Source organism: Equus caballus, chromosome 16, assembly GCF_041296265.1.
Source record: "Equus caballus isolate H_3958 breed thoroughbred chromosome 16, TB-T2T, whole genome shotgun sequence".
Taxonomy (NCBI): Eukaryota; Metazoa; Chordata; class Mammalia; order Perissodactyla; family Equidae; genus Equus; species Equus caballus.
The window spans coordinates 49,050,941-49,069,511 of record NC_091699.1 but is presented as its reverse complement, the minus strand read 5'-3'; the positions used below and the strand labels follow the sequence as shown (position 1 = coordinate 49,069,511).

The following is an 18,571-nucleotide window of genomic DNA, read 5'->3' as shown; positions in this document are numbered from 1 at the left end:
CAGCTGCAGTGACCCCTCCCCTAGGTGGCCTTCTCAGACCCAGCCCTATATACACCTCCCTGTTGCCCCTTACTGAGGAGCTGGAATACATGCTTCTCTGCTGTCCTGGCTGTGACTTCAATTTCTCTGCCTTTGGCCTTCTTGCACGTCTGGGAATAGAGTAGGAGCTCAGGAAAGGGCTTTGAGATTTGATTTGACTACTTCTCTGCCCTCCATCCAGTTCCTTACTCTTTTAGAATTAAGGACAGAAGTGGGCTTAAACACCAGAACTATAGAAGACCCTATAATCAGGCCACCCTGAGAATACTTCTGTCCAACCACTGGCCCTTAGGCCTTTCTGCTGCTCTTTGAAAGGGGTTGGATGACCCGGAGGCCTCTGCCCTTTCTTCCTCACTGGGGTTGCTTTGAAGCCTCTTCCCTCCCTCACTGGTCTCTGAGTACTCCCACAACTCAACAGTGTCAAGACCCCACCAAGGTGAGGCCAGGGTGGCCATTAGCTACTTATACAAGGGGAGAGCAAGACACAGACCTGGCTCTGGTTCTCCAAGTCTGGAAGCCCCTCTCATGAGTCCAAGGCCTCTGTTTCCTGGGCACTATAGGTGGATGGGTCCTGGTAGTTTTGACACAATTGTATCTATTTGTTCACTTAGTCAGCAAGCATCAGTGGAGTTCCTTACTCTGGGCCAGGCACAGTGAAGACTATGAACATGAACAGAGCTGGGCCATTTACTCACTGTGTTACCTTTGGTAAGTGACTTAACTCTTGAGCCTCAGTTTCCTCATTTGTAACATGGGGCCAATAATAATAACTGCTGCAGAGGGTTGTTGGGAGGCATAGTGAAATTTTGCGTGTCCAGGATGCAGGACAGAGCTCAGTGACAGTAGCTGTTACTATCAAGGGTCATCTTTGCCCTCCAGGAGCTGGAGGTCTCCTAGAGACTATGGGGAGTCAGATGCTGGAAAGGCTTGTGGATGTTGTTCTTTTTATTTTTTATTTTATTTTATTGAGGTCATTTTGGCCTATAATGTTGTGTAAATTTCAGGTGTATGTTATTATATGTCAGTTTTTGTATAGACTGCATTATGTTCACCACCAATAGTCTAGTTTTTATCTGTCACCATATATATGTGCCCCTTTACCCTTTTCAGCCTCCCCCCACCCTCTTCCCCTCTAGTAATCACTAATCTGTTCTCCTTTGGATGTTGTTCTTGAATGAGATAGGCAGGACCTGGGCAGGTGGAGAAAGAGGGCCCTGCATAGGTGGTACTCTGCAGGGAGTTGAAGGGCGTGGAGGGTAGGGGACGCGACTGCTGGGCCATGACCAGTCTAGGGCAGATCCCTATTGCCCAGAATGGAGCAGGGTAGGGTTAAATTTATTCTGCAGGTGACTGGAAGTCCCTGAAGCTATGTTGGTTTACAGGGTTTGGACTCCAAAATGTCAATTGGACTCTTGGGGAAGTCTCTCCAGAAGGCTACAAGTCTCCAGCACAGACTTAAGGCTCCAGGAGGCCTCATTTTCAAGCAAATGTTCATTCATTCATTCCAATTTTATTGGGTACCTTTTAAGTGCTAGGCCCTGTCTCAGGTGCTAGAGATTCTGTCCTAGGGATAAACTTTAAATCTGACATAATAATATGGTGGGTTAAGCAGGGGTCCAGAGCAGGGACACCTGCCCAGGCCAGAAACTAAGACAGGAGATGACCGGAATGAGGTAGGCCAAGTGCAAAAAAGAATGCTGTGGGCAAAAGTGTCGCATATGGGAAGGTTTGAGGGGAGCTGGCAGATGCCTGGCATGTTTGTAGGAACTTAAAGAGGTTCCACGTGGCTGGGGTCATGTGCAAAGAAAAACTAGAGCAAAAATGTGTTGGTAAGTATTGAGAGAAGTGGAGGGTGGATTGGTAGGAGTGAGGCAAAGTGGAGGGAGGGGGCTTGCTGGGCAGGTCAGGGTGAAGTGAGCAGTCCTTTTCTTCCAGCAGTGGGAAGTCAGGCAGAGCACTGAGCAGGGCAGGATCGCAGGGAGATTTGAGTTTGGAAGTTAGCTCTGGCTACTGTCACGTGGAGACTGGGTCAGAAGAGGACAGGGCCCCACAACCCCTCCTCCCTGCAGGCAACAGTTGCTCTGTGGGAGAAAGTGCTCAGAAGACAAAGACCCAGAAAGACAAGGGGGATGTGCTGGGTAGGGACTGGCATCTCACTCTCAGGCTGGCAAGAGGCAAGGGAACCTTGGCTCTGGAGGAGTCTGGGAGCAGCAGCAGCTGTTGCCCCTCGTGAGAGTGCAGGCAGCCCACAGCTGTGGTGGGTCTCCAGGATTTGGGGTCAATGACATCTGAAAGGCAGGGCTGTGGGTGGGCCATCAAGACAGGGGAGGAGGAGGTCGTGGCAGTTCAGCCCTAGGCAGTGTCTCACTCTGATACAGCTGTCTGGGAACAGCTGCTGGCCTGGAAGAGGAAGGGAGCCCAGGCAGCAGCAGGTGAGGAAGCTCCCTATTTGCTGGGCCATGGGAATGAAGGTCTAGAGCCAGTGAGGGTGGGAGGACATTGGAGAAGGGGAAGCATCCTCATGCCCACAGGACAGCCAGTTCCCATGCTTTCAGATGCAACAGGAATTCCTCAGGGAAGGAAAAGCTGGGGTGGGGAATGGAGGGCTAGGGAGGGAGCCAAGTGCTCTCCTCCCCCTTCAATGGTTCCCCCAAAGACCATCCTTTTGAGCTGCACTGCCTCCCTCAGGACCCTTCTGGAGCCCTCCCCTACCTGATCCCTGGATTGTTTTTTTCCCTCTCTCTCCCACCCTTGTTCCTTATCTGTACCTTTGTCACTGCCTTTCTCCTAGGAAGGAAAGTAAACAACCCTGGGCCTTTTGGAAAAGTTTGGCCCACATGGATCAGAGAGAGAAAGGGTCTAGAGAGGGAAAGGGGTTTGCCCAAAGTCCTAGTCAGTCAGAGGCAGGCACCAGGGCCCCTGCCTGTGTGCACCCAGCCCTCTGCGCCTCGACTCTGAGCTGTCCACTAGTACCCACCTATAAGAGCAAGTAAGCCTAGGGCACTCCCAGACCCTGCCTCCTGTGGGCTCCCACTCCTCTGTCCACCTCAACACCAGGGCCTCAGCACCACTGACACTGAACCAATCGCCAAGGGTCCCAGGCACCAGGGTGAGTACAAGGAAGTTTCAGGTGGAGGGAGGGTAAGGAGTCAGCTGAGGTCAGTCTTCCTTCCTGGGGCACCCCCAACATGGGATGAGCAGATGCTGGGGCCTGGCACTGAGGCCCAGGATATCCCCTTCAGGAATAGCCTTCCCTCTACCCACAAGTTCCCATCCTTTGCATTGTATCAGCTGCCACATTCCCTCACATGCCTGGGGACATAGATATGAGGTGAGGGAGGTAGAGATGAAATGTTTCTTTTCAACTTTTCTGGAAAAATTCCCCACACATCATGAATGGGGCTTTGTATGGCCTTTGGGACATGTCAGCGCCTCTGGAGATAGCTGCCACCATGCTTACAGCCAGTCATGCGCATACCCAGAGGCCCAGAGCCCTGGCTTCAAGCTGGGGTCTCTCTTATCCCAAGGGCCGGTCCTGAGCCCAGCCTTCAGTCCTTCCTACTCCAGGCCTTCCTGGCCCCTAGAGTCCCCTGTCAGGTTCAACCTACTGAACCCATCTGATGGACACAGACCTTCTCCTGTCCATTCACGGGTAACCTCAGCCAGGACCTCAGTCCAGTTTGGGTAAGTGGCAGGTGCAGCGAGGAATCTTTGAAGGTTACCAGCCTGAGCAGTGAGCAGGAGTGAGTTGGATGGGACAGCTGACTAAGGCCTCACGTGCTTGCCAGATGACACCCCACCTATCCTGAGGGCCTCCTGAATATCTGTGTCTGGCAGCGGCCCCAGAGGAGTTGGGTGGGGAATTGCCCAAAAGCCTTTCTTGGAGCAGGACCCTCCCCCCTACTCCTCTCCTCACCTCCCATGCCCCCTTCTCCCATCCCTCTACTCTCTCCCCACTTCACCTTGGCCTAGCCCATGGACTTCCTTTCCCTAGGGAGTTGGTGCTCGGCCCTCTCTAGTGGGCTCTGCAGGGTCTCTCCTAAACCTTCACCTGCAGCATATACAAGGAGCTGCCCAAGCCCAGGGGAGCCATTCCTCCCACCACAGGGATGTCCCTTCTCCCCTGTCCTTCCTCCTCTGGGGCTTGAAGGAGGGATGCCGCCTCTCTGAATTCCGGGGGAAGGTGGAGGCAGGGAAAGTGAGAAATTCTCTCTAAATGCTTGTTCTGACTTGACTTCAATGGTGCCTGGGCCCTCCCCCTCGACGGGACCCCTGTCTCTGTTCCTATCCCTGCCTGCTCTCCCACCTCTCTTTCCCCACATAAAGGGGAAGGAGGGGCTCCAGGGATGGGGCCAAGCTGCTGCCCCCTCATTCCACACTCCACAGCATTCCTTCTAGGAGGCCTGAGGGCATCGTTCCCACTCCCCTCCTCCTCGCTCCCACCCTTTAGCTTCCATGCCCCTTGCTCCTGGGAATCCTATACCTCTGGCAAACCCCAGCCTGGTTAAATCCAGCTCTGGGACCTGCCCTCCCACCAGTTGGTCTTTCTCTCCTGTTCACTGTTCCATTCACTGCAGAGGCCATGGTGACCTCCGAGGTTCCTCAGATCTGCCTGCCCTACTTCCTCCTCTGCCTTCACCGAGGCCATTCCCCAGGCTTGTTCCACTCCTGCCCTAGAAAACCCCAGGGCTTCCTCCTTCACCTCCTGTAGGATTTCCCTGGTGAATTGTACCACACAGAGATCCTGGCCCCTCTCAGCGCCCCCGCTCCCGATTATTACATTTTTATTTACTTATTTATTTACTGTCTGTCTTGTTACACTAGAATTTGGGCTCCACAAGAGCAGAGCTTTTTTCTTTTATCCCTCCCTGTGTTCCTAGCATACAATAGACTTAGTAATATCTGTGGATTGACAACACATGAATGGATGTTTCACCCTGGCCCTGACTCAGTCACATAAAGTGATTTTTTGTCACTCACAGAGAGCAGGCAGGTCTGAAGCCCACATGAGGTCACTTGATGATGAGGATGACCAAGAGGCTCAGAGAGGGCAAGTAGCTTATGTAAGGTCACACAGCGAACTTGGCTCTGGGTTCCAGCAGGGGTTTATTCCTCACATGGACACACAGGGAGGCTTGGCTAATAAGCTAACACTCACTCTTTATCCTTTTATTAGCTCCCCTCAAGACAGTTGGAAGGATCCCTCTCATTCCTCTCAAGAATGTTGGGGATTCCCCAGACCACAGGTAGGGTTCCCAGAGGCCGTGCTTGTCTCTGTCAGCATTCAGCCTAGAGCAAAGGCTATCTGTCCACTCAGATCCAACACTTTCCAGTGTTCCAAGGGCATACTCATCAGCTATGATAAGCGTCAGAATCAGTGGTTATTGGGTAGCCCATCAATGTCTCTTGACTAAGAGGCCACTGAGAGGAGCCCAGGCTGATGAGAGGGACTGGCCCAGATCTCAGGCCAGCTCTGAGAAGAGGTGTTTCTGTCCTGGAGGAGCCCCTGGCCAAGCTCTGAGTCAGACATGGACATATAACTGAGAGCAGAGAAGGGAATTTCAATTTGGCTGAACCAGATGAGTATGGACAACTTCCCCCAAGACTCTCGGTTTAGGGGCTAGCTGGTCATTGACCAAAGAGAATTAACAAATAGGCGCCTAAGCTTTGCTTGCTTCCACTGGCTACCAGGCCAGACCAGACCTAATCTGGTGTTTAGTCTAGTGCTCAAGGCCACAAGACTGATGTTTTGGGAACAGTCACTCAAAGTTGGCCTTGGAGGAGTGTCTTATCCAGAGCTAGCAGGGAGTGGAATGTGGCTGAGGGAGGGGGCGGTGGACATGTGTGTACACCCAGGCGGAGAGGTGACTTTTATTTGTTCAGCCAACACTTACCCTTGCTGTGGGGTTCCTGTCCCCACAGGACTGTATGTTCCTAGAGGGTCAGGTATGGAAGCTGCCGCCAGGCTGACAGGAGGAAGGCCCTGTGCCAGATATGTATGAAGGGGTCTGGTGGAAGTGCTGGAGTGGAAGGCCTGTAAGGGAAGGAACTGGCTTCCGGGAAGGCTGGTGGTAACCCGTAGACATACCTAGTGGCACTTTCTCTCGGACAAACTTATCAGTGCTTTCTTTCTGCCAGAGCTACCAGACAACTTTCCTTTTGTTAAATCCAGAGACCCTCCCCTGCCCTGAGTTGGCTGGCCCTACTTGCCAGCTCACTGCCTGCAGGCCTGGCATTTGGGTCAGGAGCTTCCACCCTCAGCCAGTGCTGACCCCTGCCCCTCTCCACTGGGCCTGGGGGAGGATCAGCAGCAGGAGCCTCCCTCCCTCTGGAAGAGTCTGAGGCTAGGTACTGGCCCTTGGCCCTCAGTTCCTTGGGAACATGCCAGAGTAAAAAAGCCCTGGAATCCTAGGACCAGGGGAGAGTTTGGTCCATGTAGGTGTCTGCTGGATTTTGTCTAAGCTAGAACCAAGGCCTTAGCTTAAATCATAGCAGCCTCAAGTAAACACTGAGACATTTGCCTTGGGTCTTACACAGGGCTTGGGCCCTTGGGGATGACTGCCAACCAGGAAGTGAGGCAGGCAGCATCCCCTGATTTCTTCCTTCTCAAACAGAAATTGAGCCTCTACTATGTGCAGGCTGTTAGGTGATGGCTGCAAGGTAGGACTAAGCAGATTGGCCTCATGCCTCAAGGGCTCATACTCCGGTGGCTGAGACAAACCTTAAACAGATAATCTTCCTAGAGCCTCTGAGTGGGGTCTAAGTGGAAGAAGCACTGGAGGCTGAAGGGCCAAGAAAGTTGAGGGCTGACTGTCAGGCACGAAAAGTCCCATTTTCAGCCTCTTGATCAGTCCTCTCCAGGCCCACACCATGTGGCCCTTTGGGCAGTTGCTCTTGGCCATGTCCTCCAACTGGCTGTGAGTACCAAGCCTGACCTAGGGTGGCTTAGGCCCTGCTGGGGTTCCAGAATAGCTCCCAAGGGTGAGTCACTGGGGAGCTTGTGCTGAGTCCTAGGGTGGGCTGTGTAGTTCCCCAGGAAGGGAAAGGCTTCCACCCTCAGGACTACAGAGAGTAACAAGGTCTTGACTTACAGACTCCACCCAACCCAGGGGCCCATGAAGACAGCTGTCTACCTCCCTCTTTACTTTTTTATGGGCTTCATGGAGGCTGGCTGGGCTCCAGTGGGGGCTGGTTAGGCCCCAAGTGGCTGATCCAACTCTGGCCAGCCAGGCCTCCTGCCTTCTAGGGTCTGAAGGAAGAAAGGGTTGGGGGAACCTCAACTCAGACAAAAACAAAGAAAGCCAGCAATGAGGCCTAGAGCTCAGAGCTGTTCTGGCAGGAAGGGAAGAAAACAGGTGAGATCTGCCAAGGCTGGAGGGCTGGGAGAGGGAGACAGCACCAGGGTCAGCCTGGGGCCATAGCACCTGCAACTAAACCCCAAACCTGGAGAGGCAACTGACTGGAAACGATTTGGTTTCAGGCAAACTCTGCTGGTTGCTCCCTCCTCCCAGCTCTGGGAAGGGCCTATCCCACCTTTTGGCGCCAGCTAGATGAAGTAGAGACCCTCCCTTGGCCAGAGCTCTGGGGTGCTTGGGCATGGGGCACTGGGACTCTGGAGGCCAGAATGAGACCTGGTGTCTCATCTAGCAAGACCAGTGCCAAAAAGGAAGAAGAGGAGCTACTCTAGCATCACTGGATGGTTAGTGAGGACTAAAGAGTGACCAGCAGCTTCTGTGCAGATGGTAGGAGGGAGGTGCCTCATGAGGCTTGTACCCATTGCTGTCTTTTGTTTTGGAAAAATATATATATAACTATACAGTCAGACACTGAAATACCCAGCAGAACGTAGGGCTGCAAAGCAGTGCCTGGTGTGTGTCTGGGTTTGGGGCATGCTCCCAAAGCTGAAGGAGTGAATAAGAGAATATATTTTGTTTAGAAATCCAAATAACTTTCTGCATTCTTAGCCTTTTCAAAGCAGTAGAATTCCAGAGTTGAATTTGAGAGGCCATTAATTTTTTAGTTTTAACATCTAAGGGCTGATTCAGGACCTCTTTCCCGGTTTTTGTTCCTTTTCTAGTCCGTGTGAATGAGGTTTGGAGCCTATGCATTTAAGTATAAAGAATCACAAACAGGTATGTGTGTTTGGGAAATGGGACATTCCTTTCTGCTCTGAAATTTGCTTCTCTAGATGATCCTAAGGAGGAGAAACCAGGGGAGACCCAGAGCTGTCTGGATCCAGGGAGGATCCTGGCAGGCAGCGGCCAGTTCTGTGTTCAGAGTTTCTTGCTGACAAGAGTGCTGGCCTGGAATTCCAACCTGGCCACAGGCCCAGGAGGGAATGGGCACATTCTGCGCAGGGTTTGGGGAACGAAAGGGAGCAGAGCCCACCACAGGTCCCATCCCCAGGCCCATCCAGTAACTGTTCAGATTCAGTAACTCTCTTTGGGGTTGGGGGCCATAGGTAAGCCCTGGGGAGAGAGAGCACTTTCAGGACTCTTCCCTTGATGGGAGACGGACCTCAGCAGTAACCCCCCACCCCTTACTCCCCCACCCTCTGAAAGAATGCGGGCCACAAGGAGTGAGTGACCTGCGCCAGTGGGTCAGAGCTATTTCTGGCGCCCAAGGAGGCATCTGATTCCGGCGTTCAAGGCAGGGGGAGGGGACGAAGGTCCGGCCTGAGGAGCTTCCCGGACGCCCCCGCCTGCTGGGGGCTAGGCCCTTGGGGAGTGGACGGCTTCCCGCCCTTCTGGCCCTCGCCTCCGTTTTCCCTTCTGCGTGAGGGCCAGGCTACAGGGCCATCATCCTTTGCAATTCAGAGGACGCTTCCTGATTGTTTTCATGGCTTGGAAATACCTCTTGATTTGCATTCGAGGGAAATCAGGACGGCCGAACGCAGTCGATGGGTGGCCAGTAGTGGCCCGACCAGTTCTCGAGCCTGACCACCCCTGGTTGGTTGGAATCGTGTCAGAGACCCAAAGGCCTAGGGCTAGACGAGGCGCCCCTCCCCCACTCCCAGTCCAGAGTGCTCCGGGCGACCCGGGGCGTGTCCGGGGGACGGACCTGGCTGGTTGCGGGGCGGGGCTTCCAGGATGGGGCGTGTTTTTTCGGGCGGGGGCGTGGCGGGCCAATGGGCAGAGAGGCACGGGCGAGGGCGGTGCCTGTGCGCGGGTGCGGCGCGCTGCGGGGCAGCCGACGCAGGCAGAAGCGGGCGTCGCGCCGATTGCCAGTCGGTGCCGCGCGGAGCTGCCGGCGGGATTGGCTGCAGCACTCGCGTGTCAGGCGGTTGCTAGGCTCCCGCCGCGCGCCCCGCCCTCGCGCTCGGCGCCCTCTCACCGCCCGGTACGTGCTCTCGCGGAGGCTGCGGTGCGGCGCTCGCCCTCCTCGGGCTCGGCGGCGGCAGAGGTGGAGGCGGGTTGGCGCCGAGTGCCCGGGGAGCGGCGGTGGCGGGGGCGTCTAGCGGCCAGGAGGAGTGAGCACCTGCCGCGGCCCGCCCGCCAGCGCTCGGTGAGTGCGCCGCCCGTACCCCGCCGCCGAGTCTGGCAGCCCGGGCCCCCATCCCCGTTGCCGTCCAAGCCTTCTAAGGAACACCTGCTGCTGATCGCTGTTTTGCCCGGGGCGGGGGCACGGTCGCGGATGTCCTTGCGGGTGAGGCTGCCGCGCGCCCCTCAGGCGAAGGCTCGCGGCGTTCGGCGGCCGGGCCTGGGTTGCGCGCCGCGGCAGTGGGCCAGGCCTCAGCCCGGCCCGCTCGTGTGCCGCCGGCGTGTGCGGCCTGCGGGCTGCCTCCTAGGCTTCCAAAAAGGGTCTCGCGGCCCATTTGGGCCGAAGCCGGAAGATGGAGCGTTTGAGCCCCCGCAGGAGGTGGGGAACGACGCCGCAGCCTCCGGGTCCTGAGCTGTTCAGAGCCTTGGAGTCACCCCACCCCCCACATGAGCTTCTTTGGAAGTCTACTAGCTTTTCACCTTTTCGCTTGGTGTTTGGAAAACTACATTCACCTGCGGGTATATTTGGAAAATATCTCCAGAGAAAATACTCTCTCGGCTTAGAATCTTTGTGCCATAAATTCCAAGATAATTTCATACAAAGTCAACTGTTAATTTAAAATGCGTATTTTAATCTCTATGATTTGAGGAGGTCTTGGATTTGTAAACTGACTTCCTTCAGAATTAGTTTTAATAGTGACCGTGAAGTTTTACCTTGCTGGGAGCTAGAGCTTGGGACAGCTCGTTTATAGCCTAGTGTTCTAACTTAAGAGCGTAGCCTGCTGTTTCCCTAAATAAGCGAGTAGAAGTGGTTCCTGGCGTGGAACCCAGTCTCCTTGAAGGGAGGGTGGTGTTTATAGAACATAAGTCCAGATAGAGTTGGATATGCTACCAGGTGCTTTGGCGTCTGGTGTAGCTGAGATATTGTAACTTTATCAGGTTGTTTTATGCTTAGTGTTCAGAGACATGATAATTTTGGAATGTCTCTGTTTTAAAAAAGAGTTCAACCTCGGAGGCATAAAAGTCAATAGCTTGAATATGGAGAAGTTGAATTGAACTTTGCCTTGGAGCCAAGGAATAAGAGCTCATGGGCTGCATGCTTAAGGGAGGCTGAGGAGCCATTTCTTGGAGAAATCTGATTTGAGGAAGGAGTTGGATGCATAGTGGGAGCCTGTTCAAAGCCTGTAGGACACTGTGTGAAAGTAAGAATAAGCAGTACTATATAGGCGACAAACACCTGGTTGGAATATGAAAGCTTGTGTTGATATGTGCCCCTGTTGAAAGAATCAGAAGACAAATCTTCACTGTTAAGAAAAATTGATTTGACAAAATGCATTCATTCATTTAACAAATATTTGGCTTCACTTCTTGCCAAATTCTGTGGTAGGTCCAGGGGAGCCATGTAAAACAAGCTGGGTCTGCCCTTAAGGAACTCAGTTTTGGGGACAGTAGAGTTTAGGGAACCTATGATTGATAGTGTCTGCCCACTAAGTGTGCTCACATGGTACTTTGGGAGCCTGAGTTGAGAGGGAATTCCTGAGTTGAGGCTTGCAGGGCCAGCAGGAATTAGCTGGGGGACAGTAAGGTCTGGACACGGGGAACCACATGTACAGGAGCACCTAAAATAGCACCTGTGAGTCTTCCAGCTTGACAGGTGGTAGCCCCGGGTTTTTCTTGTGCTTAGGAGTTCAAACTTCATACTCAGGGTGAAGAAGCTTTTAATCAGTGGAGTGGCATGGTCCAGACCTGTGTTTAGAAAGATCTTGCTGGTGGCTACATAGGTAGTAGCATGGGCGAGGGGGTCAGGACCTCTGGCTGTGAGGCCAGCCAGTAGAGGAGAGATGAGGGAGGAGGAGCCAGCTGAGAAGAGAGGCTGAAAAGGTTGAGCAGAGGGAACCCCAAGCTCTGAAGGGTGAGAAACCTGCATTCAGGAATGTGTGGGTTGGGGCCAGTCTGGTGGCACAGCGGTTAAGTGCACACGTTCTGTTTCAGCGGCCCAGGGTTCGCCAGTTTGGATCCCGGGTGCAGACATGGCACACCATGCTGTGGTAGGCATCCCACATATAAAGTAGAGGAAGATGGGCACAGATGTTAGCTCAGGGCCAGTCTTCCTCAGCAAAAAGAGGAGGATTGGCAGCAGCTGTTAGCTCAGGGCTAATCTTCCTCAAAAAAATAAAAAAATGAGAGTCTCCACTAGGGTGACTGAAATGTTTAAAAAAGAAAAAGAGGAATGTGTGGGTCAGAAGACTAAGCATGACCAAAGATTTTAACCGCCTCTTGTGCAAGTTTGCTGGTGTCTGTTAAACACTGAGAATGGTGGGGTTTGTAGGGACCCTGAGGCCGCTTAGACTGGGATTGTTGTTTAGGAAAGGAGAGGCATAGCATTTGATTGTCAAGAACCTTATCACTTGAACTTGGGGCATTGCATTTCCTCTTGGGCAGGGCTGGTGTATTGACCATTGAGAGCAGATGTGTGTTCATCCTTGTTGAGGCAGATGAAAGCATATTCAGTTGTTTACCTCATAGTTGTTCCAGCTTTTCCTGCACTCTAGGTCAGTGATGTGATGGGCCTACACCAGCCACAGTTGAGGGCCTTCTGTGTTTCTGCTCTGTGTGCACCATTGCTAGTGTTTATGAGAATCCTTTATCCTGGCTGAGGAAACTGAGTCACAGATGAAGGAATGTTCCCAAGGTCACACAACTGTCATCTTGTGGCAGAGTCAGGATTTGAACCCAGGTTGAACATTTAGCTATACCCATCTGCATTTGTGTTGCATCTAACTGTTGGCCTTGGTTGGGTGCTTCTCTGGCAAAGACCAAGCCCAGGTGTCTGGTGGTGAGCAGAATGCCAGGATGATATGAGAGAGGTGATCAGGGATCCCCCACAGATCTCTAAGAACATGCTGTGAGGGACCATTTTCAGAAACCAACGCTTGTCAGAGCCTTCCTGTGGCCTGTGCTGGTTGCTCTGGGCACCATGCTGAAGTAAGCCACAGAGTGTGGGTCCTAGGATGAGGATAGCAGACTTTAGGGGAGGACTGTATTTGTGCTGGATCTTCAAGAAGAGTTAGTGGTTTGACTGGTGAAAGGGTGGTGGCAGGAAGGTCACAACTCTCTGGGAGGAAAAGGGGTGAGCAGAGGCACGAGGTGGGACGGAGAAGACTGGGCACCTTTTCTGTACTACAAGGTTGGGTTAGAGCCAGAATGCCACATGGAGGAGTTTTACATAGGAACGGGGAACCTTGAAGATCTTGGAGCACAGCTGTGGTGGGATCAGTTCTTGGTTTTAAGAAGTGAGCCCTCAGTGTGAGTGTGGAGGCTGGACTGGACTGGAGGCAAGTTGGTTACTGCTGTGGTCCAGTGGAGAGACAGTGGACCTGAACAAAGACAGTGGTTTTTAGGGGAATGGAGAGAGAGAAAGAAGGTTCAAGATGAGTCAGAGATGTTAGGGACCTGAATGGTGCTGGTACCATCAGGGGTCTACCTTTGAGTGTAGTGGGCAGGAGGTGACAGTGAAAAGATGAGGAAGTAAGGCTGCATCACCCAGGCACTGGTGAGGACTTGAGAGAGTTGGAATAGAGAGACTCCTAGACTGCAGAAAAGGGGGGAAGGCTTGCTTGAGTCTTTGTGGCAGTCAGGCAGGACGAGGGGCTGTCTCTGGGTGAACAGAAAAGGGTGGAGGAGGAAAATACCAGGCTTTGCCTGAGGACCAAGGAGTGGACAGGGTGGAGCCAAAGGAAGTGTCCCCTGGGGAAAAGGTGGGGCAAAACGTTGACCTGAAGGCTGAGTTGGGCCAGTGGGGAGCCCCTGGAAGCTCTAAGTAGGGTAGTGCCCGTGTCTGGCAGGGAGAGGTAAGAAGTTAGGAGACCAGTTTTGAGTCTTTTGCAGGGGTACAGTTGAAGGAGATAAACCAGAGTGGCAGAGAGTAATAGGAAGGGGTGAACTTAGGAAGGAAAAAAGCATGATTTTTTGACCCACTTGGTAGGGTAGGGGACCACTGTGTTTTATTGTCTACAGTTTGGGAGACTCAGAATCATGGCAGGGGTGATGTGACTTTAGGCTGAATTCATTGAAAGAGTTGTCATTGGCTTGCAGACTTGTCCTGTGCAGTGCAAACTAAGGGTGGCCCATGATGATGTCAAGAAGGAACCTCTGGGGCTGGCCCCTTAGCCGAATGGTTGTTCTTGCACTCTGCTTTGGCAGCCCAGGGTTTCGCTGGTTTGGATCCTGGGCGCAGACATCGCACTACTCATCAAGCCATGCTGAGGTGGCGTCCCACATGCTACAACTAGAAGGACTCACAACTGAAAATACGCAACTATGTACCGGGGGGCTTGGGGGAGAAAAAGGAAAAATAAATCTTTTTTTCTTTTTTTTGAGGAAGATTTGCCCTACGCTAACATCTGCTGCCAATCCTCTTCTTTTTGCTGAGGAAGACTGGCCCTGAACTAACATCCATGCCCATCTTCCTCTACTTTCTATGTGGGACGCCTACCACAGCATGGCTTGACAAGTGCCATGTCTGCACCCAGGGTCTGAATCGGCGAACCCTGGGCTGCCAAAGCAGAGCATGCACACTTAACCGCTGCACCTCTGGCCTGGCCCCTAAAATCTTTAAACAAACAGGCAAAAAAGAAGATTGGCAACAGTTGTTAGCTCAGGTGCCAATCTTTAATAAAAAAAAAAGAAGGAGCCCATTTACCTGTGCTTGCCTTTTTGAGTTGGGTTTAATTTTGGTCATAGCCATCTTGATAAGAGGCACACATCTAGCCTAGTGGAATGGCAAGTGGTGATATACTCATTTTGTGGATAGGCAAGATTTAAGAGTGAGGCCTTGTGAATTTTTTTCTGGCCCATAGGAGAAGTCAGCGATGAGAAGTGTGATTGAATATCCAGGTTGCTGGGTGTGCTGTTTAGATTTGAGCCACTGTAGAGTGTGACTGCTTGGAGGCTGGAGGCTTATCTCTTTTATGACTTCAAAGAAGTGAGAAATGCTGGTCTGAACATCAGGGTGGACCCAGATGGAGACTGGAGAGAGTGTTGAACCTCAGGGGAACTCAAAGTGAGAATAAATTCAGGTAGTGTGTTCTTTGTGTCCTGTGTGTTAGTCAAGGATTTCTCCCTCCTTTTCTGGAGTAAGTTTTCTCTCTCCTCCATGTTAAAGTGTTTCTGTGTCTTTGCCAGTGTTACTGTGCTGTTACTTCTTAGGCCCCCGTCTTCCTCTGCTTTTCCCACATGAACACTTCAGGCTTGGAGTAAGGTGATGGCTGTTTTGAACATACAAATGATTAATCTGGTTGTTTCCCGGTAGGTCTTTGTGTGCACATGCCTTTGGGTATTAATTTAAAGCAGTCTTCTTGTGAGTATAACTTGCTTTGCCTTTTGACCATACCTCTTCACTCTGATCATTAGTCAGTAATACTGCTCAAATAGCAATTTCTATAAATAGGATTTTAGAGTAGTTTACAAAATTACACCAGCCAGAGGGCTTAATTTAGCCTTAATGAATAGAGTTTTCTATTTTCCTATTTTTTAGGTTTGATAACTAAGCATTTTCTTAGCCTTGCTCTGGGTCCAGGTAGAAAGATGGATGGGATGCAGTGGTACAATATCATAAACTGAGGTGGTCTGAGTTGGTGAAGCTGTTCTGTGTTCTATGTTGGAATGAAGTAAATCTGAGTGAAACTTTAGCAGTATGTTGGCTTAGTTTATATTTTTATTTTTATTTTTTTGAGGAAGATTAGCTCTGAGCTCACATCTGCCACCTATCCTCCTCTTTTTGCTGAGGAAGACTGGCCCTGAGCCAACATCCATGCCCATCTTCCTCTACTTTATATCTGGGACACCTACCACAGCATGGCTTGACAAGTGGTGCATAGGTCCGCACCCAGGATCTGAACTGGTGAACCCTGGGCTGCCAAAGCGGAATGTGCAAACTTAACTGCTGCACCACCAGGCTGGCTCCTATATTTGTATTTTAAAAGCAGGTTTCTAGTGGGAACAATCAGCTGACTATAAAAAAGTCCCTTTTATGACTGAATGTCTTTACTCTACATGTCATGGGGTGCATTTAATAGCATTGAGGTTTTGCTTCTCAATTATACCTTCTTGAGCTAGTTGTTTTTTTAAAATATTGCTCTCTGAATTGTAGACATTGGAATTAATGTTATATCTTTGATACTATTTATAATTTTTTCTTCTGGATTGACTCTACAGAAAATATTGTATTTTCTTTGTCACCCTTTGACAAAGAAGGGTGACTAATTGGTGGTGTGGGCAAAAGGCTAAGTGGCATTCCCCACTTCTTTTGGAGTTGATCATTGTAGTATAATTCTATTTCACTTGTGGACATTCACCAATATTGGTTCTTTCTTTTCCTGCAGGGCCTCTGCTCTCCAGGAAGATAAGGCTTTTAAAGCAACCTAGCACTAGAAGTGAGGTAAGGTAGTTGAAAAGAAATATTTTTGCAAGAAAAAGTTGATGAATAAACATGTACTTCACAAAATGATTAACCATGGCATTTTATTTTATTTTTTTTCTTGGTGTGGAAGATTGGCCCCGAGCTAACATCTGTTGCCAATCATTCTCTTTTCCCTCTGCCTCCCAAAGCCCCCGTACATAGTTGTGTATCCTAGTTGCAGGTCGTTCTGGTTCTTCTATGTGGGATGCCACCACAGCATGGCTTAATGAGTGGTGCATGGGTCCATGCCCAGGATCTGAACTGGTGAACCCCAGACCGCTGAAGTGGAGCACGTGAACTTAACCATTAGGCCACAGGGCCAGCCCCCTGATTTTTATTTTTAAGCGTTGTGTATGTGTAGTCCCTCTTCTGTGACTTGCATTGGTATGCAATTTTTATAGCCACATAAATGCCCAGACTGAGTGTTCCCTGCCATTGGGAGTATGTGTAGCCACAGATTCATTCTTCCTGAGGCAGTCATGACCCTTGGATACCAAGTATACTTGGTAGAGTAGAGGACCAGTTGAGGGGGGCCTCAGGCACGAGTGAAGCATTTGGAAGAATGTGTCATATTCAGGGAAACAGTGGCCAGTGCTCAGCTGGGTCCCCTGTTTTAGCATTTGCTCTTCATTTTCTACGGATGTTGAATTTTTGTATATGGAGTATGGGAATCCACAAATAAGAAGTACCTCTTGCAGAATTTTTTCTAATAGTTGGTATTTGTGTATTGAAACAGGTTAGTGGAATTGGAAGATGTTCGTTTTTGCAAATGTTATGGTTAGTCCCTGTTTTACCTCTTTCTGTGCTCAGAGTGTTTTCCCTCAGGTGTTCCAGGGGTTGATATGGGGTTATTTAAGAAGATTCCCAGGGCTCTCTATGGCAGAAGTGAACCAGTTCTGCCTTGGTTGTCATGAATGCCTCTCAGTTAACTCAGTTCTCTAGGGCTGGATTGATTCTTTAGCCAGTTTTTGCTAAGAAAAATGATACAGTCAATAATGGAATTCCAAATAGTGTTTCTTTTTTTTTTTTTTTTTTTGAGGAAGGTTAGCCCTGAGCTAACATCCGCTGCCAATCCCCCTCTTTTTGCTGAGGAAGATTGGCCCTGAGCTAATATCCATTCCCATCTTCCTCCACTTTATATGTGGGACGCCTGCCACAGCATGGCTTGCCAAGTGGTGTCATGTCCGCATCCGGGTTCCGAACCAGTGAACCCTGGGCTGCCGAAGCAGAACGTGTGCACTAGACTGCTGCGCCACTGGGCTGGCCCCTCCCTTCTGAATTTTTAAGGAGAGGTCCCTTTTTGATTCATGCAGCTGGAAAGGAAAATGTCTGCTCATACTTTCTTCTTATGTAGGCCTCTAGTGCCCTGGGCTGCCTCTGCCCTTTTTCTCTGTGTGAGGGAGTGAAGGAATGTCCTGACCTCCTCTCTCTCCTCCTGCCCTGAGCTTCTAGGGAGAATGGGGCCCATTGTGGGCTCTGCAGGCACAGCCCTCTGCTTCAGTGTCAGGCCTGACATGGCCTCTCTGTCCTGTCTGCTGTGGTTACATGTGCTGAGGGGCCGGGAGCCTAGCAATCAGTCATTTCCTCACATGTTACCCTGCTGTTCTGGAGTGTTCTGAGGGATGGTGCTTTGTTTATCCCTGAGTCTGCCCTCTGATTTGTCGTGTCTTGGTAAACATTCTTGTGGACACCTTTGCAGGCCTGAACTCACTGTTGGAGCAGATCTGAGGCCATATTTGGAGAGGCAGGCCTGCTGTTCCCAAGGGTGGGTGAGTGCCTGGTCACAGGAGGCTGGTCACTCCCTCCAGGCCTTTCTTATGTTCCGAATCCACTGGGAAGCAAAGGATTAATCTCTTTCGTAATGAAATTGGACTTCAAATTCTTTTTTTTAACTTATTTTGGCTGTCACTTGTATCTGAATAAAGCTGGAAAAAGCCTTATTTTGGTCTTAATCAACTGTGGAACTCATTGAAGATGTGAAGTGCCAGAATATGATTCTCCAAGTAGGGGAAACCAGAGGGACTCAGCTTTTTAAAACACAGATTTGTTCTGGATATGAATGTTCTCCCCTGATGTCAAACTGCGTTACCCATCAGTTAGTTCTTCTCCTGACCCCAGGCCAGTGTGTTGCTGGAGAAAAGTTTATGAGGTACTTAGGGTTTGGTGAATAGTCTGATAGGGGCCACTGACTGCTGCTTTTTCAGGGGTGTTGGCTTCAGACAGGGAGCCAGATGTGTGATCAGCTATCGTGTGATCAGCTTTAGCAGGTTCTGTGAAGAGTAGATGAGCGAGCTGGTGGTGGTAGGGGGGATGGAGAAGGCCTGATCAAGCCCTCCTGGAGTTGGTGAAGGGCTTTTCTTGATGAGGTCCATATGATTGCAGGGATGGCTGCTGAGAAATTTGATTCTCTAAAACCCAGATAGGTTTATTTTGGAATGGTCCTGAAAATTGTTCTTCATCTTCTGAGTAAGGAAATTCCATTCTTTTCATGATGCTTCAAAATGTATGATTTCTTTGTCTTCTGTAAAAGTGTCTTGAAAGGAGCAGCTGGCATTGGCACTGCCCTGGATGTTTGCCTTCCTCCTACCTTTTT

At 50.8% G+C, this 18,571-nt stretch overlaps 1 protein-coding gene across 16 annotated transcripts in view; it reads left to right on the top strand.

The window, feature by feature from the left end:
- The first annotated feature begins 8,862 nt into the window (after positions 1 to 8,862).
- Positions 8,863 to 18,571, top strand: part of DAG1 (dystroglycan 1) — a 59,286-nt gene continuing 49,577 nt past the window's right edge. Inside the window, exons 1-2 of one of the 16 annotated variants that reach the window (XM_005600662.3) lie at positions 9,166 to 9,543; positions 15,902 to 15,957. Coding sequence is in view for 1 of the 16 variants with exons in the window: in XM_070237601.1 (XP_070093702.1) it covers positions 8,878 to 9,543 (666 nt within the window). In the remaining 15 variants the exon portion in view is untranslated. Of the gene's footprint in view, positions 9,898 to 15,901; positions 15,958 to 18,571 lie in introns of all 16 variants that reach the window. The other 15 variants (XM_070237604.1, XM_023620433.2, XM_070237606.1 and 12 more) reach the window with 15 other exon arrangements.